Source organism: Ranitomeya variabilis, chromosome 2 (genome assembly GCF_051348905.1).
Source record: "Ranitomeya variabilis isolate aRanVar5 chromosome 2, aRanVar5.hap1, whole genome shotgun sequence".
Taxonomy (NCBI): Eukaryota; Metazoa; Chordata; class Amphibia; order Anura; family Dendrobatidae; genus Ranitomeya; species Ranitomeya variabilis.
The window spans coordinates 385,779,023-385,801,049 of record NC_135233.1 but is presented as its reverse complement, the minus strand read 5'-3'; the positions used below and the strand labels follow the sequence as shown (position 1 = coordinate 385,801,049).

Here is a 22,027-nt window from a genome sequence, read left to right as displayed (position 1 = left end):
GGATAGAAGGGGTGGAACATACAATCCCCACCGGTGACCATCCCTTGATAAAATAAAGAGATAGACCCATACCGCCCGCTCACTATCAATGCGCGAAGGACATGCTGAGAGAGATGAAACAGGCCGGGGTAATAAGAGATAGTTGTAGCCCTTGGGCGGCCCCTCTGGAGATTGTAAAAAAAAAAGGACGGAACCATGAGAATGTGCGTAGACTACCGGCGGATTAATAATATCACCCATAAAGACGCCTATCCCTTGCCTAGGATAGAAGAGTCCTTGACTGCTTTGAAATCTGCTAATTATTTTTCCACCTTAAGGCCCCGTCTCACATAGCGATTTACCAACGATCACGACCAGCGATACGACCTGGCCGTGATCGTTGGTAAGTCGCTGTGTGGTCGCTGGGGAGCTGTCACACAGACAGCTCTCTCCAGCGACCAACGATCAGGGGAACGACTTCGGCATCGTTGAAACTGTCTTCAACGATGCCGAAGTCCCCCTGCAGCACCCGGGTAACCAGGGTAAACATCGGGTTACTAAGCGCAGGGCCGCGCTTAGTAACCCGATGTTTACCCTGGTTACCAAAAAAAACAAACAGTACATATTCGCCTTTCGGTGTCCGTCAGGTCCCTTGCCGTCTGCTTCCTGCTCTGACTGAGTGCCGCCGTACAGTGAGAGCAGAGCCCAGCGGTGACGTCACTGCTGTGCTGCGCTCTCACTGTACGGCGGCACTCAGAGCAGGAAGCGGACGGCAAGGGACCTGACGGACATCAGATGGTGAGTATGTACTGTTTGTTTTTTTTTACATTTACGCTGGTAACCAGGGTAAACATCGGGTTACTAAGCGCGGCCCTGCGCTTAGTAACCCGATGTTTACCCTGGTTACCAGTGAAGACATCACTGGATCGGTGTCACACACCGATTCAGCGATGTCAGCGGGACCTCAACGACCAAAAAACGGTCCAGGCCATTCCGACACGACCAGCGATCTCACAGCAGGGGCCTGATCGCTGGTACGTGTCACACATAGCGAGATCGCTACTGAGGTCGCTGTTGCGTCACAAAACTAGTGACTCAGCAGCGATCTCGCTAGCGATCTCGCTATGTGAGACGGGGCCTTAAGACTTAAAAAGCGGGTATTGGCAAGTCCCTGTGGCTGAGAGAGATAAAGAAAAAATGGCATTCACCACACCAATGGGTCTAAGCGAATTTAATCGCATGCCGTTCGGACTCTGCAACGCATCCGGTACTTTCCAGCGACTAATGGAATATTGCCTCGGACACAAGAACTTCGAGACCGTCCTCCTGTACCTAGATGATGTGATCGTCTACTCAAAGACTTACGAACAGCACTTAACAGACCTGGCAGAGGTGTTCGAAGCCTTATCCAAGTATGGTATGAAAATCAAACCATCCAAATGTCACCTTCTCAAGCCAAAGGTACAATACTTAGGGCACATCGTGAGTTCGGAGGAAGTAGCACCGGATCCCGAGAAAATAACTGCCATAAGGGATTGGCCAAGACCTAACAACGCAAAAGAAGTGAGGCAATTCTTGGGATTAGTGGGTTACTATCGTAGATTTATAAAAGGATTTACCAAATTGGCAGCGCCCTTGCAAGATACTTTGATAGGGCAGACGAAGAAACCTTCAAATCGAAACCCTCCTCTTCAGTGGAATGACGAAAGGGAAGACTCCTTTGAACAACTAAAGAAGGCACTAACCGGAGAAGAAGTTCTGGCATACCCGGATTACCATCAACCTTTCATCCTCTACACCGATGCCAGTAATGTGGGATTGGGAGCGGTGCTGTCACAAAAGCAAGAAGGTCGGGAGAAAGTCATCGCCTTTGCAAGTAGAAAACTCCGGCCTACTGAAAGAAATTTTGAAAATTATAGTTCCTTCAAATTGGAGTTACTGGCAGTAGTTTGGGCTGTGACTGAACGTTTCAAACACTATTTGACCGGTGCAGAATTTATTGTCTATACTGACAACAATCCATTGACCCACCTAGACACGGCTAAATTAGGTGCGTTAGAACAGCGATGGATAGCCCGGTTATCTAATTACAACTTCGTGATCAAGTATCGAGCAGGTCGCAAGAATGGAAATGCCGATGCCCTATCCCGGATGCCACACTTGAGAGATGTAGAAGAAGAAACGGGGGAGCTTGAAGAAATTGAACTACCAGCCTTTCATCAGCCCAAGGCAAAACATCGTCAGTCAAATACCTATCAGAAACAACAAGAAGTGAATTTTAATCCGTTAGCACACCATAGATGGGCTGACACCCAAGATAGCAATCCGGCTGTGAAGATAGTGAAGGAACTATTGACTGAGCAAAGTGCATATCCCGATGAAGATGCCCCAGAAGAGACACATCAACTCTGGAAAGAGAGGCAAAATGTTCCTGTATCAAGGGAAACTCTGTGGAAGATACACCAATCCGAAAACACATGAATTGGTTTGGCAGATTATCGTGCCTAAACAAGATGTGAGGATGGTCCTCAAGGCTTACCACAATGGTGCTGGTCACTTTGGTTGGAAAAAGCTAGAAGTACTTCTGAGAGAAAGATTTTATTGGGTCGGGATGAGAAAATCAATCGAACAGTGGTGTAGAAACTGTGGCCCGTGCAACCTCAGAAGGAACGATCAAAAGAGCACCACTGCAGCCCATAATCACCAAACAACCACTTGAACTGGTAGCCATGGACCACGTGAAGTTGACACCGAGCCGGTTCAGTTACGTCTATGCCTTGACAATCGTGGACCATTATTCGCGCTTCTAGGTAGTAGTACCTGTAAAAGATCTGACTGCAAAAACAGCAGCCAAAGCGTTCCAAACGTACTTTTGTAGACCCCATGGATATCCGGAACAGGTTCTCACTGACCAGGGTACAGCCTTTGAATCAGAGATCTTCAGAGAATTCTGTAATATGTATGGTTGCAAAAAGATCCGGACGACGGCCTATCATCCGCAAACAAACGGCTTATGTGAGAAGATGAACCATATTGTGATAGACCTACTAAAGACTTTACCTGAAACGGAAAGGAATCAATGGCCAGAGAAATTGCCTGACTTGGTGGATCTGTATAATCATGTCCCGGTGAGCTCTACCAACTGCACCCCAGCTTATCTTATGCGTGCAAGACCCGGCCAATTACCAATCGATCTAGAAATGGGAATTCTGAAACCAGACGCAGAAGTTCAAGACTCCAATTGGGATGTCGTACGGCAAAAGCAGTATCGCCAAGTGCAAGAGAGTGTGGAAAGAAGCCTCAAGCAAACCAGAGAAAGACAAGAGCGAACTTTCAACCAGAATGCTCTAGCAACTCCATTAAGACCGGGTGACCAAGTACTCAAGAGGAATCGTCGAACCAATAAACTGGATAATCAATGGGAAGCCGTACCCTACACAGTTTTACCAACAAGAATGGATAATCCTAAAATGTGTCTCATTAGCAAAAACGGAGGTTTAACATCTGTACTAGTGTCAAGAGACAATCTTAAATTATGTCCGGAAACGTTGAAAGAGCCAGAAGTTGTCCAGCCAGAATCAGAAGTTATTCAACCTATACAGGTTCAACCAGTAAAGGAAAAAGAGGAGGAAATGTATCACACCTGTATAGGAGACTTTCCCAAAACCCTACTAACATACCATGGTGCAGTAGTGGTTCCCATGGTGGCCTTTTATCCAACACCGAACCCAATATTAGAAGTCCCAAGACAGGAAGAGGCTGACCCCGTACTACAAGAGGTTCCAGGTCAGGAAGAACAGATTCCTGATCAGAGTGATCCCATTCACGGTGGACTTGCCAACCCCATAGTGGTGGAATTATCTTTAGCAGAGAGGGCAGATACTATATCCGCAGTAGACAGTAGTACACCACATAAAGAGACACCGCTATTACGTAGATCCCAGCGTAGTACCCAGGGTCAATTACCGGCCAGGTATGCGGATTACCAACTATAAGACTACAGTCATTGTTATCATTCTGTAACGTTTAAGCCCAGTACCTACAGAGACTTACCTGTATGAACTTCTTGCATATTCTTGAACTTTTTATCAGCCCGGAAACACTAAATCAAAGCTCCGGAAAGACTGCTTTGTGAACTTTGCTTCCTAGTACCTTCAAGGATAGAACTATTTGAAGTGACTTTTTACAGAATTCCATTTTTTTTTTTGTTTCTTTGAGTGGTTTTTGTAACTTTTCATTTTTAAGACTCTGTATATATCAATTGTTATTTCAAAATGTTATCGTCCCACAGTCCCGGAGTACTGTTCTTAACTAAGGGGGAATGTGGCGCCCCTAGGGGTATTTGCCACAAAAATAGTTATTGACACAAAATACAAATATTAAAATAGCAAGACTGCACTACCATCTCCGGCCAGAAGGGGGAGCTCCAGAGACTCCCCTTGATCTATTCTGGTCTGAGAAAAAGATTGGCAGTTGGGTTGAGGAGCTGAAAGTGAGAGGTCGTATAACTGAACTCCTAACAGCCCTATGACGGATTATAGGCCCGTAATACCGATAGTAGGAAAAGAGGAATAGAGAAAAAGGACATTGTGAGAACCGGGTAGTAATAACCTCTACCCAGAATAGGCGCAGAGACGGATACCGGATCCGTGGCTATATTCATTATATATAATACAGCAACCGGAAGGACGTGAGGTGATATCAGCTTCACCAGGGTAAGACGCAGCAACAGACACAGAGTTCAGCAGTACTCCTAGAGGGGGCAAGCTGACAAAAAGGACTCGGGTTGTCCGTCGAACCAGAGCACAGAAGAGACAGATTGGGTCAGCAGCCAGTTCACAAACAGCAGCAGGGCCATACAGAAAATGCGCATAATAAGAGGTGGAAATCCTGACAGGGTCAAAGTAATTCAGGGTTCTTATACAGACTCCGGTGACAGTATTGGTGGCAAATCCCTTTTTGTTGAAGTAAATTGGTTAAACGTTTCAGCGCCTCAGTCTTTCATTTGGACAATAGCCGTCGATCCAGGATCGGGGTCATCACAGCTGAGAGGACCTGCTGCTGACCAAGTAAGTGTCTGTTCCTTCATGATATCCCTTATACTGTGCATCGCCTGAGGCCACAGCACCGGGTCAAGCCACTAGTGACATCCCCCTCAAGAGACGGACCTCATTGATCTGGTGCTGGGTACCTCAGTCTCCCGGGCGTCACATAATCATTCAGCAGGTATCTGGGGAGGAAGGAGGCATCATGGCCAATAGTTCCAGGTGCTGCAGATGCTGTCCAGCTAGAGATACTGGATTCGCAGACTCTGTGGCACCACCCAACTATGCAGAAGGCGTGCATGTACGGGAAATAAGCTATTTCTGTAGCGAATGGGGCAGCACCACACCCTACTATATACTGCTGGGTGTTGACATTTATACAAAAATGTATCCTGACCCTAGTCTTTGTCTCCTGCTTCACCCAGTTATATGACCCAGCTTGTTTGATACCTGTTGCTGACCCTGAAGTAACTTAACCATTGATTTGTCTCTGACTCTATTCTCCTTCTTCTGACCTCGGTTATCTCCTGACTTTGTCTCAGTCTCCTGAAGCTATCCTGTAACTGGCCTCCCTGCTTTTGACCTGGCTATTCGACTCTTCTCAGCCAGCTCACTCCACCGGGCAGCAGCTACTCCATGGACATTAGTTAGATGAGCCTGTTGTAAGTCCAGAAAAGGGTGAAGGCCTTGGTACCTGCTAAGCAGAATGGTTTGTACAAAGTCTGTGCTTGGAAACCCCATTAAGAGCTGCCAAGCTTCCATGATTAACCCTTACAGCTATTTTATTGTTGACAACTAATATGGCTGCATTTCCATCTGGTCATTTAAAAAAAACAAACAAAAAAACGGCTACTACAACAAAACTAAGACAAAACAAGAAATGCTGCCATCTCAGTAAGTGAGTGAAACATTTCTACCACATGGATGGTCAATGGTTCTATTTGTGTGGAAATCTGTTTTAACAAAGAAGAAGAAGAAGCTATGAAGAGTATTGGCACGGGTTGCAGATCTCACACGTTTTCATAGGTGTTTACATTCCAAGATAGACTTCACACGTGGGAATTTTTTTTTCAGAAATTTCTACATGTGAAAATCCGTTCTAATTCTCTGAATGACACTTGCAGAAATCCATTTGTTTTCTGCCTCTAATGATCTAAGGCCCCTTCCCTTTCTCCTTATCCCACCCTTTAGTTGATCTTGGTTGACGTTTCTTTTTTCCAATTGTAATAAATATGTAATAACGCCCCCCATTCAGGTGAATGGCACCGATCTTCACTTGAAGAAACGTCCACTCAATATCTGCTATGTGTGAATCCACATTACAGGGTAAAATGCGCAATAAAAATCCTCTTAAAAATTTGACATGCTGCGAATTTCAGAATCAGCACCACAGGCCATTTTATCCACACAAAAAAAAAATCTGTAATGTATGAATGAGACTTTTAAAGTGTGATCTGCTTAGCCAGGGCCATATTACAGTCCATACGGATTGGGTTGCTACAACCCATGTGCTATTACCCCAAAGAAGCTCTACACCCATGAAGAAAGAGGTTTTCTCAGTTTTCTTTCTGACATACAGGCCACATAGCTCGCACTCACCCCATTGTACAAGGAGCGGCTCCTCCAGGCTGCTGTGGTCCACATAACACGAGTAGCTGTCGCCCTCTTTGGGGGTCACGTCCGCGCTGACCCTGATCTGGTAGGTGCCGTCAGGATTGGGGAGGACGTGTGTGGTCTCATAGGAGTGAACCTCGTCCTCCCCGTTCATCCACTTCACATCCACAGGTCGGGGGTGAAATCCGTACACCTGGCAGTGAAGCTTTGTGACGTCTCCTGATACCCGACCAGTGACCTTCACCCTTGGCCGAACTAAGAACGAAAATGGAAACCATAAAATCAAATCTATATTGATACCAAAGCCCAACACAACTTACACATGTCATCACATTATCTCAAATGCCAGTAAGACCCCAAATAAAACAACTTTAATTACTATCTATTTTTTCTCTACATCATTTTATAACTTAGTGTCATGTTTAGGGGGCTTCTTATTGCAAAGTCTGCAGTCTAAAATGTCGTGCCTTCCATCCTGAGCTCTGCACTGTGCCCGAACAATCGGTTCCCCCACATACCGGCCGACTGGTGCACTCAGGAGAAATCACGCTCAATCTGTGAGGTTCTTTTCCTCCCGATGTGCCGTATGAAAATCAAAAACTTGGGGACTAAAGCAACGTTTTTAGTAGAAAAAAGGACATTTTTCATTTTCACTCCTCATTTCCATCATTCAGCCAACAGTTATCTAAAGTGTATGGGGGGATTAAGGTTTACAAAAAAGTCCTCTTTTTGGCCCATTTTATTACATTTGCCCTTAGATGTTTGCCAGACCCCAGGGACAGAGACTTTTAACTGATAGACATCAGCAATATCAATAACAGCAAATCAGAGCCAGCAAAATGTTCCTATGACACCGTGGCATACTGCTATAAATGGCAGACCATGTGATCGGTATGAGGCCTGTGACTTGGACCTGTGATGTGACACTGAGTGGCTTCAATAGGGGCAAAATTCCAAGTTATGTAAGTAAGACATTTGGAACGAGCCAAAAAAGTTAAGATCAAAATGTGTCGGTGCCAAATATTGCAGAGATGCATCAGGGAGAAGTCTTGTGGTGTTCTGGGCAGGATTGAGAAGAAAAGTCCCAATTCACTTTGATTCCACTTCTAGTGTTGCTTTCATAAACTCCATCAATATGTCACGTGTGAAGCATCATTTTTACCTCTTCGCTCCAGATCTTTTTTTCCGCACTTAATTAATTTCTTCAGGCGATTGACACAGGTATTCTCCAGGTAATACTTGGCTCTCTCGCCCATTCTTACATCCAGACTGTTCCACCTCTGCGTGGTGATCTCGGCCTCACGCATTGTAGGGATATACGTCTCTCTCTGGGTATCGAAGAACATGTACTCTCTGCCGTCATATCGGTACTGCTGATACCCTGAGACGACGCCGCCATCTCTCAGCTCACAGCTCGTCATCACCTGCACAATGTGTAAGCCTGCACAAACGGCAGGAACAATTACATGCGGGATATGGATATCATATTGGCCCTAATTTTAAAAAGTAACATCAAATAATAATCTTTATTTTTATATAGCGCTAACATATTCCGCAGCGCTTTACAGGTTGCACACATTATCATCGCTGTCCCCGATGGGGCTCATAATCTAAATTCCCTATCAGTCTTTGGAATGTGGGAGGAAGACGGAGTACCCGGAGGAAACCCCCGCAAACACGGAGAGAACATACAAACTCCTGGCAGATGTTGTCCTTGGTGGGATTTGAACCCAGGACCCCAGCGCTGCAAGGCTGCTGTGCTAACCACTAATAATAAAAATAATAAATAATGAAAAGGGCTGAGATAAATGTATGATCCGTCCCCGAAATGAAAATAAAAGTAAAGTGAGAGAAGACAGTTATTACCTGAAGGTTGTGACTAGTTATAGGATTCTGTAGTAACGAGCCCCGCTTTCTTCCATGCTTCTATTACCATCACCCATATTTATGTTCCCAGTGTAACAGGCCAGATTAACCCCCCGCCCACAATATACCTGGGGTTAAAGTAGCCTAGGCCAGAATATACCCCTCCGGGTCAGAATATACCCCAGCTGCTGTAGATCAGATTTTTCAGGCTTTTGAGAACCACTGAGTGATATACTCAATAACAGGGCCCCAGGCAGCACATGGGGCAGAGACAGCGCATGGGTCCCCAGACAGTGCACAGGGGGGCAGAGACATCGTGCAAGGGGGTGAAGAGACAGCACGCAAGGAGGGGCAGAGACAGCATGCAAGGGGGGAAGAGACAGCACGCAAGGGGAGAGATACAGCGCACAAGGGGGGCGGAGACAATGTGCAAGGGGGGGCAGAGACAGCGCGCAAGGGGGGAAGAGACAGCGTGAAGGGCTCCTGTGCGCTGTCTCTGCCCCCCCCCCCACCCCGTGCACTATCTGGGACCCCCTGTGTGCTGTCTGAGACCCCCTGTGCGCTGTCTGGGACCCCCTGTGCACTGTCTGGGACCCCCTGTGCGCTGTCTGGTGCCCCGTTCTTGAGTATATCACTGAATCCTGTGCGATGTCTGGGGACCCTGTGTGATGTCTGTGGTCCCTGTGCCATGTCTGGGGCCCCTTGCGCTGTCTCTGCCTCCCTGTGCACTGCCCGGGGCCCCTGTGCGCTGCCTGGAGCCCAGTTATTAAGTATATTACTGGATATCCATGGATCTCAAAAGCGTGAAGAATCTGATCTACAGCAGCTGGGATATATTCTGGCTCGGAGGGGTATAATCTGGCCTAGGCCAAACTATTCCCCAGAGGAATATTCTGGCCCAGAGGGGTATAAACTGGCCTAGGCCACTTTAACCTCGGGTGTATTCTGGGCAGGGGGCTTAATCTGGCCTGTTACACCGGACCCCGTCTTGAGCATACTATTCAGATAAGCAGGATAGTTCTGTAGGAAAGTGAAGAGTGGTCTCCACATCTTCATGCACATTGTGCTGTTCTGCAATTTCTCCAGACGTCTTTTGATGGACTATATAAGCGGTGTCACAGTCAGGGCCATCACCACTTCAAACTCTGCTCTTGAAAGGGAATCTGTCACCAGGATTTTGCCACCTAAATTAAGAGCAGCATAATGTAGGAGCAGAGACCCTGATTCCAGCAATGTGCCACTTACTGGGCTGCTCGCTGCAGCTTTTTTTAAAATCACTGTTTTATCAGCAGGACATTATCACTAGAGGACCAGTAAACCTGATTGGCAGATCTCTGCCTATTCACAGAATACACAAAAATCTGCTAATCAGTGCTGTGAGCAGGGTTATATACTGTAGAGTTCACTAAAAACAAAAACCACCAAAAGAGGAAAATCCTCCACTATTATAGAAAAAAACACCAGAACACAGGCAAAGGTGCTTACCTGTCCAGGCCTCTAAACGAATGCATTATCAGGGTGCAGCGGACCCAACTAAAGATGGCGACTACACAGGTGAAGTAATACCGATGAGGCAGTGGAGGTTTTTTCCTCTTTTGGTGTTTTTTGTTGTTAGAGTAGAACTGGCAACTGTGAGGACCTGTGACGTGGGTTGCCAGCTTACGTATTGTGGCCATAATATCAACTAATACTATACATACTGCAGTGGCGGACACTGACAGCTTTGGGCCCCTGTGCAAGAAATGTGTCTGGGCCCCCCTCCCTGGCCAGCATCATACCTCCCAAGTTTTGAAGATGGGAAAGAGGGAAAAAGTGTGCGGTGCGCAACGCGCGCCACGGCAAATTTTAGGCCACGCCTCTGGCCACACCCATTCATAACTAGTCACACCCATATCCACGTCCCAACCACATCCATTTAGCACTGCTGATCACACTGTTTTATAAAGAATAATTATAAACAAAAAAATATGGCCACACAGTGCTCCATACTGTATATTGACTGCACATGATGCTCCATACTGTATATTGACCGCACATGATGCTCCATACTGTATAATGACCGCACATGATGCTCCATACTGTATATTGACCGCACATGATGCTCCATACTGTGTAATGACCGCACATGATGCTCCATACTGTATAATGACCACACATGATGCTCCATACTGTATAATGGCCACACATGATGCTCCATACTGTATAATGACCGCACATGATGCTCCATACTGTATAATGACTGCACATGATGCTCCATACTGTATAATGACCGCACATGATGCTTCATACTGTATATTGACCGCACATGATGCTCCATACTGTATAATGACTGCACATAATGCTCCATACTGTATAATGGCCGCACATGATGCTCCATAGTGTTTAAAAGTTTAAAATGGGGCCCCAAATGCTAGCATATTGCACATCATACAGAAGCATTTTGGTTGTATTTACCTGCGCTGATCTCAGGCCGCTAAACGAGTGTGATCGACAATACTGAAGTCATGGACGCTTGTTTCTCTGCCTCTTTCCACCATCTGAGAAAGAATGAAGGGGACAGAACGATCACTAATAGATCACTACAGATCACCATACAGCATCGTGTTATCAGCAGCATATCTACAGTTTACACCAGGCGATGTGCTGCTGAGAACAAGGATTTTTATTCCAGCATAAACAATCCAATCACCCAATGAATATGCAGCATTTTGCTTGTTTAGTATAATACACCCCATAGTCCTCCATATAGTATTATACACTTCCCATAGTCCTCCATATAGTATTATACACTTCCCATAGTCCTCCATATAGTATACAGCACTGACCACAGTAGTATACAGCACTGGCCACAGTAGTGTACAGCAGAGCCCACAGTAGTGTACAGCAGAGCCCACAGTAGTGTACAGCAGAGCCCACAGTAGTATACAGCAGAGCCCACAGTAGTATACAGCAGAGCCCACAGTAACAGCACAGGGCTCAGTAGTATACAGCGCTGCCTACACAGTAGTATACAGCAGAGCCCACAGTAGTATACAGCAGAGCCCACAGTAGTATACAGCAGAGCCCACAGTAACAGCACAGGGCTCAGTAGTATACAGCACTGCCCACAGTAGTATACAGCACAGCCCACAGTAACAGCACAGGGCTCAGTAGTATACAGCAGAGCCCACAGTAGTATACAGCAGAGCCCACAATAGTATACAGCAGAGCCCACAGTAGTATACAGCAGAGCCAACAGTAGTATACAGCAGAGCCCACAGTAGTATACAGCAGAGCCCACAGTAGTATACAGCAGAGCCCACAGTAACAGCACAGGGCTCAGTAGTATACAGTACTGCCCACAGTAGTATACAGCAGAGCCCACAGTAGTATACAGCAGAGCCCACAGTAACAGCACAGGGCTCAGTAGTATACAGCACTGCCCACAGTAGTATAAAGCACAGCCCACAGTAACAGCACAGGGCTCAGTAGTATACAGCACTGCCCACAGTAGTATACAGCAGAACCCACAATAGTATACAGCATGCTCATCCCCCTTCCCTCCCCTCCCCACCTCTCCTCTCCTGAGAATGGCCCCACAGTCCAGTAAAAAAAAACAAAAAACACAAGCTCCTCACCTCTCCACACGTGCCCGCGCTGCTCCCTGCTGCTGTGTCAGTGGCTGCCGCTGCTCTGCCTGGGACACAGTGATTGCGCGCGCACCCGCTGTGTCAGAGGCAGAGCGGGGAATGATGGGAGAGGGGGCGTCGTCAGGTGACGCTCTCTCCTCCATCATTGCATTGAACTGTACCGGCAGACGCCGGTATAGTCCAATGCGGCGGGGGAGTCGACGCTGGCGGCAGGCGGGCCCCCCTGCCTCACAGGGGCCCCATAGCGGCTGCGTGACTTGCCGCTAGCTGGGGGCCCCTGGGGGAGTGGGGGCCCCAGGCAGCTGCCTGGTCTGCCTGCCCCTAACGCCGGGCCCCGGTGCGGCTGCACCGATTGAACCGGCGGTAGGTCCGCCCCTGACATACTGTATATTGCTGTGTTTTTGTGCACTTTATTTATTTTTCAGGGTGCAGCTGGGCCCAGATCGATCAGTAAACTGTGGCCTCTGTTCACACGGTATGCATTAGTTAACACTGGTCAGCCCACCATAGGGCCTCATTAATAGGCTGTGAGCCAGGTGCTCTGCATTTTCTGTGTGAACATGGCCGCATACAGATTATTTCTTTGCACTGGTGTGCCAAGAGGCCAATCCCTTATTGTAGGGTGGCTGCCTCATCAGTATTACTGCACCTGTGTATTCACCATCTTTACTTGGGTCCGCTGCACACTGATAATGCATTTGTTTAGAGGTCTGGACAGGTAAGCACTTTTGCCTGTGTTCTGGTGTTTTTTTAAATAGAGTTCAGCATTCAGAGAACTGCAGCAGATAAAACTGTGATCAAAACTGTATCAAGCCGCCCAGAAAGTAACACATTGCTGGACTCCGGGTCTTTGCCCTACATCATGCTGCTCGTAGATGGGGAAGCAATAATCTGGTGAGGTTCCCTTGTCTTTGTGGTGGTTGTGCTGTATTCCTGGCAATCTGTGTCAATGAAAAATATGAACCTGCAGACAATGTATACTTATCCTTCTCTGTTTTCCTTGGGTTTGTGACCACAATCTCTATTTTATGCTGGTTAACTCCTTCATTGCTTTGCTTTGTTGCTTTGCAGAAATACTCACCATTGGTGGCTTCTAAGAGAAGTTCAATGGTAGTGATATAATCCAGGCAGTTCACTCATCAGGTGCCAGAGTGTCAGTTCAGTGTCTACCTCCAGCTAGTCACATCCCTGTTTGATCACCTGTACATGAGATCGCTCTATTCCTATTGTCCAGTCCTGTGGAGTTGTTACCTATAGTTCTATACCTGGATTCTGATCTTGTCCTACACCTGACCTTTGTCCTTCTTTACACTTTGAAAACCACTAATGGAACTTATAGTTCCACTGTACTGGAATTGAAGCCTAACTACATCTAACGACGCTCCAGTCCAGACCGGTTGCCATATAGCATCCTCCTGCAACTGGTGGCTTCTTTGGGCACTAGGATCTGGGGAAACAGCAAACTCCACCTCTTTATAGAGAGGTTTAAGGGTGAAAACAAGGGCTTCATTTGATCTCAGCTTAGTTACTACAGGGGTCGAAAGAAGATGTAATAGTATGGCAGAGGAAGAAACACTCCCCTGAAGATATGATGATTGGAATGTGTAATCTAATAGCGAAAATATAATGATGACTATAATATTGCTGAGGTAGCACGCCCTGAAATTATTTGTACTGGATAGAAAGTAGCGGTTCCTATATAATCATAGAGTATGTGGCCTAAGTGAGGGATACCAGTGTCAAACCGAAACACACACACACACTCAAAGAAACCAGTTTCATTGGTGTGTGATGTTGCAGCGGTATCCTTTGACCCGTGAGATCCTTATAAAGGCACAGGGGATTTATATTTTGTGACACACCTGTCATCAGGCCACAGGCCTCAGAATCACAAAACAATGTTTAATGGAACACTCCCTAGCCCCACACATCCTAAGGCACTGCTTACAGTGGAGCTGTTACCAGCATCGGCATGCTAACCTGCCCACATTATGGAATATTGTCTGCAAAGCTAACAAAAAATCTTTTTAATTTTATTTCCTATCTTTGACATCAGCTTGTAAAGTTTAGATGCTAATTTATGGTAAGTTTAGGTGGGTGTTACTAGAGATTGTTCTCTGGGGGGGGTGTACTTTTTCTTCTGTATGATGTTGACCAATCATAAGCAGGAGGTGTCATGAATGTAAAAATAAACATGTTCTCAGATGGTCAAAAGAGTATGCCTTCTGCTGTGAGATATGAAATTACAAACAGACCTGCTCTCAGTCCTGATCTCTGCAGAGCTGAGTGTGATTATAAAGAGCTTCAGCTTTCATCTCATGGCAGTCAGGCCACATTGTGGTATAAAAGCTGAAAGTGTTTTTAATGACCCTCGACTCTGTTATAATTTACACAGCAATTGCAGATATCAAGTCTGAGAGCAGGGCTGTCTATCACAACATCTCACAGGACCTGACTTTCTGGACAAGTGTTATTTTTCCCCCTTCATAACATCTCCTGATTCTGATTGGTTAACATCATGCAGGGGAAAAAGTGCATGCACCCTGAGAAGAATGTCTGGTAACAAGCTCTTCATCTTTTCAAAAATTATAACCTAAAATTTACAAGGCAATATCTACACAACATATTGGAAAAATAAAAAAAATTATGGCTTTATTCAGCTTTGAGGCCACTATTCAATGGTGTGGCCAGTTTAACATGCTAAAACAGGTGAAAGGTCCTCTTTAACTCCTTCATGCTCAAAACTCCATTGGTCCCATATACCAGAGAATGTTAACTCCATTGTTCTCAGGCTCCATCACTGCAGACATCATCCCCACCTACCCCCAATCTGAAAGACTACAATGAACATATTTGTTTACTAAAGGAAATGAGAATTATTACGGTACTCATTTTATTCTTTTCATGTTGGAGCCATGGGGCACGGTGAGATATCAGGAGGTGGATTTGTGATCCTCGTGCACCAATCTCATGGTGGCAGAGACGGCTCTTGGTGGCACCGTGCCTCTGATCTAACCATGGTTTCCTGAGAACAAACTGCTAGACAATTGATATGCACTGAATTTCTGGCACTAACAAAGTCACTAAACAAAAGTTGAGGAAAAATTGGTGCTATAAGTGAAGTGTGGTTCAGGAGAGTATATTTTCTTGGTATAGAACAATCGGGTGTATTACAGTACAATGATTATTTAGGGTATTGGATGTCTCACCTCCGGTGTGGTTGAATCTTTTCATCACTGTCTTCACTTCGTGTCTGAACAACGCCTCTTGTCTTTTAGAAACCTGTGTCATTCTCTCCCAGTACTCTGGATCCTCGCACTCCTTCATCCATGCAGCCACAGGGATAAGTCTCTTAAGATCACTACTGTATATCTCAATCAACTGGTCATCCAGATATCCAATGATGGAAAACTCGGGTATTCCAGGTAAAGGGACTGAGACCCCCGTGTAATAATAGCGCACAGAGTGACTGTCTGAGAGACATACAGAGTGTTACATATAGCACCGATCAGATCATCTACTAAAGGGTAATACTCGTATATGTGTCTACCGTATGGCTAACAGCTGACTCAACTGGACATTCTCTTCTCAAAGAGACGAGGGTTCGGTAATCAGGTAAAATTACTGGGAAAATTTACCGATCTATGGGACAATCCAGGGGAAGACTGATGTGCGAGGCTCATCGACATGCTTTTTAGGTCATATTGACAGGGGTGGTCCAAGTACGACTATTTTTTTAAACTGATTTTTTCATTTAAAACACAAACCATCAAATTAGCTATGTGTTTTAGTTATTTCCAAAAGATAGATGGTACATAGCATTTTTGGAAAAATACTACGATGGATTTCTGCTGTCTAGTTTTAGTATAATTTACTAGTCATCCTTTGATTAATACTCATACATATTAAGCCACGGTCAATATACATAAACCCAGACTCATATTTAAAGGATAGCAAAGAACTAAAACTTGGCCCCTAAAGAGACAACTCCAACAAGATCATGTTTCAAAAAGGAGGACAGAAGGAGTGTTTAAAAAAGCATGCAGTAGTGCAGCGAAACGCGCGTCGGGGTTGTGCAATTTCAATTCAGTGGACTCCAGTACTGGGTAAGTGGAACCTGATTTACCATCCTTGTGTCTGTTTTACACAATCAGGTATAATTTGGCATTATTCATACAGGAACAGTGAGGAAACGGTTCTATTTAGAAATTAACCTTAGCCTTGTCTTTGACAGTAGCCACAGTAGGTTATAATCATTGTTATTGCGTCATATTACAGGCAACATGGTTTGAAGGTTTGGGTCTGTATGATTAAGGGTTGTTCCTCTTTTCCATATTATTTATATGTGATTACTATGATTGATATGGTACTGAATGCCACCTGGTGGTGTCCTTATTTTGCATCTTATATGTATGTGGTTTTTTTAACCTATTTTCCAGTGTTTAATAAAGATTGTATATTCATTTTTAAACACTCTTTTTTGAAATATTAAGCCATGGTGCAGGGAGGGATCAATACTATCAATCACTGACACAATCAGTGTAATCGTGATTCCAGGACCCTCAACCAGACAATAAATATATAGTCAGCATTAATTTAGACGAGACCATTAAAATTCTCCAAATGTATCACAGTGACTATTGCTTTGGTTTGGCTTCTTGTTTACTTTCAATTTTCCTTCTCGCCTTCCAAGAGCTAAAGCATTTTTTTTATTTTTCAGTCAATGAGAGTTGTATCAACACTTGTTATTTAGCAGTACAAACTGTAGTTTTTATATTGATACCATTTTGGGGGGCAATATGATTTTCTAGTCTCTATTTCTTCCATTTTTTGGAGGAGGTAAAGTAACAAACAAAAGCAATTCTGCCATCTTAGTTTGAGGGGGGGTTGTAATTGAAACCATGGGATAAATATTATAATGTTTCATTAATTCGAACCAAAGTCTGACTGTCCCACACAATATATAGGGAGATGTGGGGTAATAATACTGTATATAGGGACCTGGGGGTCTGTGGTCATCATAGTGTATATATGGACCTGTGGTGCCATCATACTGTACATAATGAGCTGTGGGGACGTGATATGGTTTATTATAACAGGCTGTGGGAACATCGTACTGTATCTAAAGAGCAATGTGGGAATCACTGTGCATAGGTAAATATGGAGCCATCATACTGTTTAAAGGGAGATGTGGGGCCTTCATATTATTTGTAGGAAGCTATAGGGGCATCATACTGTACATAAGGAACATCGTACTGTATATAGGGAGCTGTAGGACCATTATATTGTATATAAGAAGCTTTACGGCCAACATTCTGTAAATAGGGGAGCTGTGCAAATAACGTACTGTATATAGGGAGCCATGATTGCATCATACTGAGAGTAGAGGAGCTGCAGGGGCATTATTCTGTATTAGGTAGCTGTGGAGTCATAATACTATATATCAGAAGCTGTGGGGACATCATACTGTATATAGGGTGCTGTGGGAACATCATACCATATATATGAAGCTGTGGGGACATCGTAATGTACAGTATATAGGGAGTTGTGGGGCCATCATGAAGTATATAGGGAGCTGTGGGTACATCAAGCTGTATAGAGGGAGCTGTGGGGACATCATACTATATATAGGGAGCTGTGGGGGTATCATACTGTATGTAGGGGAGCTGTGGGGATATTATACTGTGTTGCTGGGGCATTATACTTTGCTAGAGCCCCTTTGGGGTCATCATATAGTGTTTTTTGGGGGGAATTCACTGTGGGAGTATCATACTGTATTTTGGAGGGCATATTCAAAGGGAGCCAAGAAAGGGATATCATAGTAGGTGAAAACATCAGGAGGCTTCTATAGGGGCACAATTACTGCTCCTACCTTGCTGCAATGCATCCCTTTGATGTCATCTGCTAATCTGCTAATAATCCCTTTTTCACATGAGAAGAAATATATGCAAGAAGCATTTTAAAAAACTGACACACAGACAAAAAAATGGATCCAGCACACTGAAAAACAACACAGACCGTTTTCAAAGATGAGAAGAAAAATGACATGTGAAACTGGCCTTCCGCTTATGCTTTCTGTTTCTCATTTTATAATGTGTTGCTCTTTATTTCTTCCTTTTAAACGTAGTTTCACACCATGTTCAAGAACAACATTTGACATGCAGTTGTTGCCAAAAGTTATGAGACTGAAACAAATTTAGTTTTTTTCACAAACTTTGCTGTTTCAGTTTTTCTTGTGGCAATTTACATCAACTCCAGATTGTTATGAAGAATGATCAGATAAATTGCAAAGTTACCGTATTCCTTTCTATGAAATTTAACTAATAAAAAAAAAACATTTCCACTAAATTTCAGCACAAAATGACCTGTTTACATAATTTCAGTGATCTTCCCGTTAGAGTAGGCAGGAGAAAGTGTTATCAAGCACAAGGTAGCTGATATCATTATGCTGATTGAGTTATAAGAGCAGACTAGCTGACTGGTTGCTTTAAAAGGGGAATGATTCTTGAAATAATAATAATAATAATAATAATTGTATTTATATAGTGCCAACATATTCCTCAGCGCTTTACAAATTAATCATTGAAATCATTGTCTTCTTCTATTTACCATGGCTACCTCCAAGGAAACACTTGGCAGTCATCATTGCTTTGCATGAAAAGGGCTTTACATGCCAAGACATTGCTGCTTGTAAGATTGCCCCTATATAAAGCATCTATCAAATCTTCAAGAATATTAAAGAGAGAGATTCAACTGTTGTGAAGAAGACTAGAAGGCAACTAGGAAAGTCTAGCAAGTGACAGGACCATCTCCTTAAGAAGATTCAGCTACGGAATTAGTTCAACACTAGTGCAAAGTTTGCTCAAGAACGGCAAGAACTTCTCTACAAGAAACTCATCAAGTACATACCGACACTCTGCAAAAGTTAGATGGCTGAAGACTTGTCACACTCTGACTGTTCATGATTAGGGAAATGGGCCCTGAACCATTCCTAGGCCCCAACTTTTCCAGTTCCTAAGGGTACCTCTAAAGGTGAGGAAGTTTGGGCCACCCGCCTTACTGTTCTTTTATTCCATAAGCTGTCCCCTCCCTCAGGAAGCCTGGGACATAAATGCAAGTGTGGATCGCCCCCAAGGTCGCAGGGCAGTGGGGTACTCGGCACCAGGTCCGTCCGTCTCGCTTCTGGGGATGTCATGGTGGCCCGACCCGGTCCGTGGCCCTGCTTAGGGGCGCCCAATTAAAGGTGATGAAAGTTTGTCAAGTGTTCGTGACGCCACCTGTGGTGTTCGGTCAGAGTGACCGATGCTGCTAGGGGTCCGCTGGGGACGATGGAATGGCAGCTAGATGGTATACCTTCCCACAGGTGAAGTATGTCCCCAGGGCTTCCCTTGATGTGTAGGTGGTGATGGTGAATGTTGTAAGGCGCAATGAATAACGAGGACACAAAGGTTGCAGTCTCATTACCTTTTTACTGAAGACTTCAGCGTCCACAGTCCAGAGTACTGTTCACAGGGCTGGCTGAGTCCGGCCGGTCCGAAGGCACATCCAGAGTTCCCTTTGCAGGTGGAAATCAGTAGCCTTCCTACTAGCGCCTGTGTGTTGTAGTACCTCCCTGCTGAGCACCACGGGATAATCCTCACAACTTTCGTATCTGTTTCTGATGTTCTCTCTCCGTCCCCCAGATGGTATGGATAGGACGACCCGTATGACGGGGTAGGCCTGGAGCTATTTTATAGGGACCCTAGTGACGCCCCTCTCCCACAATTGCCTCCGTTGTCTTCATTAGGTGTAAAGGTTGGACAGCCAACTTGGAATTAACTGCCCTGCCGTAGTTCAGAGTAATGCGTAGAGCCAATTACTCCCTCGGCGTTCCGGCCACCGGCTACACGCTTCAGAAGGATGTTGCCGATCTTAAGGCAGGACTCCTCCTGGTGTTATCTCCTAGTGCTGTGATCTCGTTTTTCACTTCTCCACAATATACTTCGCTTCTTGTCCTTTCTTAGGATGCTGCCGCAATGAGGTGCAGGCGCAGCTCCGTAACGATCTATCTCGTGCTAGGCCGCTGTCAGGATCCCACCCCTGACAGGTCCTCCCTGGGTCTCCCCAGTCAGCTTTCTATTCTCTGACTCGATGTTACCGGGGCCGAGCCCAGTCAGCTTCTCCCTAACTTCCTATCCGACCCCCAGTTTTACCCGAGTGTGAGGAGTGGCCTAATAGATAGAACATTTTGCTCCCCCTGGTGGCCGGAGTGTGAAGTGTAGTGTGTGACTGTGATACCTGGTCAGGTGAACTCTTTTAGTACAATCAGACGTACCATCACTCCCCCTGTTGGAAGAGCGACAATACTGCACGACCAGGACTCTGGGGCGCTGCAAGTGTATTACGTAAGACAGGGATAACAGAAAGCAACTAACACTCAAAAGGTAGAGAGACATGTAGGGAAGGATAGGAATATACCAACCAAATTCGAGTAGAACAATGAGGAAAGCATACACCCCCAAAAAAGGACGCAACAATTTCCAGTAGCAGCAATGATCTCCACTTCAGCACGATATTTCTAAGGAGCTAGGAAGCAAAGCTTTCAATGGCAAGGCAGGGAAGGTCTGGCCAGGTTTTATAGGCAGAGGTAATGACCAGATCAGAAGTAGCTGAAATGAAGCTGCATGTTTCTGACCAGCATATAAAGGGCTGTTAACCTCTTCAGCACCAAAGGAAACCAAATCAATTTAATACAGGACATAAACACAGGCCAAATGGAAGATCTGCTATTCATACTACGTAGTGATCTAACCCCAGATCTCCCAGGAGGACCTGACAAACTTGTAACAAGACTGGGGTAAAGTTATTTCTCTGATGAAGCCCCTTTGACTGTTTGGGACATTGGGAAAATTACCCAGAAAAGAAAAGGCGATGCTACCATGAGTTCTGTGTCCTCAAAATGTAAAGCCTTCTGAAACCATTCATGAGTGGGGGCTTAACATCAGTGGAAGGACTCACTCAAAATTATACCTAATCTCATGGCCATGCATAAAGAATGGGATCTAATCATCTTTCAAGAGAAGCTTCTCCCATCATTCAGGATATGAAGATGATGCTTTTACCAGCATGATGGAGATCATGTCACAAGATAAAAGAAAGAATTAAGTGGCTTGGTGCATAAAACATTGATATTTTGGGTACTTGACCAGGAAACTCCCCAGATCATAGTCTCATTGAGAACCTGTGGTCAATACTCAAAAAGAGACAAACACAACCCAGAAATTGGTATAAACTCAGAGTGCTGATGAGACAAGAACAGGCAGCCATCAGTCAGTATCTGCCCAGAAGCAAATATCCAGCTGCCAGGGTGAAGGGCCGAAGTATGGAGAATAAGGGGCAGCGCTGGGAATATTGAGGTACAACACTAAAATCAAAACAACTAAAGGACATAAATTAAAAAAAACAAAACCAGAAAAATCAGCATTAGCAACATCAAGTCAGATCACAAATGCACAAGAAATATGCAGCAGACCCCCATTATAAAGGTGGGGGCAGCACCGGTGCAAAATAGTGATGAAAGCAGCCTCTCACAAACCTACCAATTCATGGAGGGAGTGGCTGCCTAGTAAAAAATGCACACAAATGAGGGTAGAATAGAACATCAGTCACACAGGTATGTGTGATGCACAGTGTCCGGCTTACAGCCTATTAATGACGCCCATAATATTAAATTAGGCGGGCTGTGCACCCCACAAGGACAGACGCCCCAATTCATCCAACCAGCAAAAAAGGGCTTGGCTGCATCCTGCAAAAATGGTAATGCTTGGACACACATTATTATTATTTGATTTAATTTGTATTTTGTTTGTCACTTTTAATGTTTTATTTAGCTTTTTAGACTTTAAGACTTTATAA

The 22,027-nt window shown here is 44.9% G+C and overlaps 1 protein-coding gene across 3 annotated transcripts in view; it reads right to left on the bottom strand.

Annotated features, from left to right (window-relative positions):
- The window catches only part of LOC143806205 (class I histocompatibility antigen, F10 alpha chain-like), a 47,515-nt gene that overhangs the window by 8,120 nt on the left and 17,368 nt on the right, over nucleotides 1-22,027 (bottom strand). For all 3 annotated transcript variants that reach the window (XM_077286331.1, XM_077286330.1, XM_077286332.1), the window contains 3 exons: nucleotides 15,343-15,606; nucleotides 7,801-8,079; nucleotides 6,624-6,893 (listed from right to left, as the gene is read on the bottom strand). In XM_077286331.1, coding sequence (XP_077142446.1) covers nucleotides 6,624-6,893; nucleotides 7,801-8,079; nucleotides 15,343-15,606 — 813 coding nt within the window. The remainder of the gene's footprint in view (nucleotides 1-6,623; nucleotides 6,894-7,800; nucleotides 8,080-15,342; nucleotides 15,607-22,027) is intronic.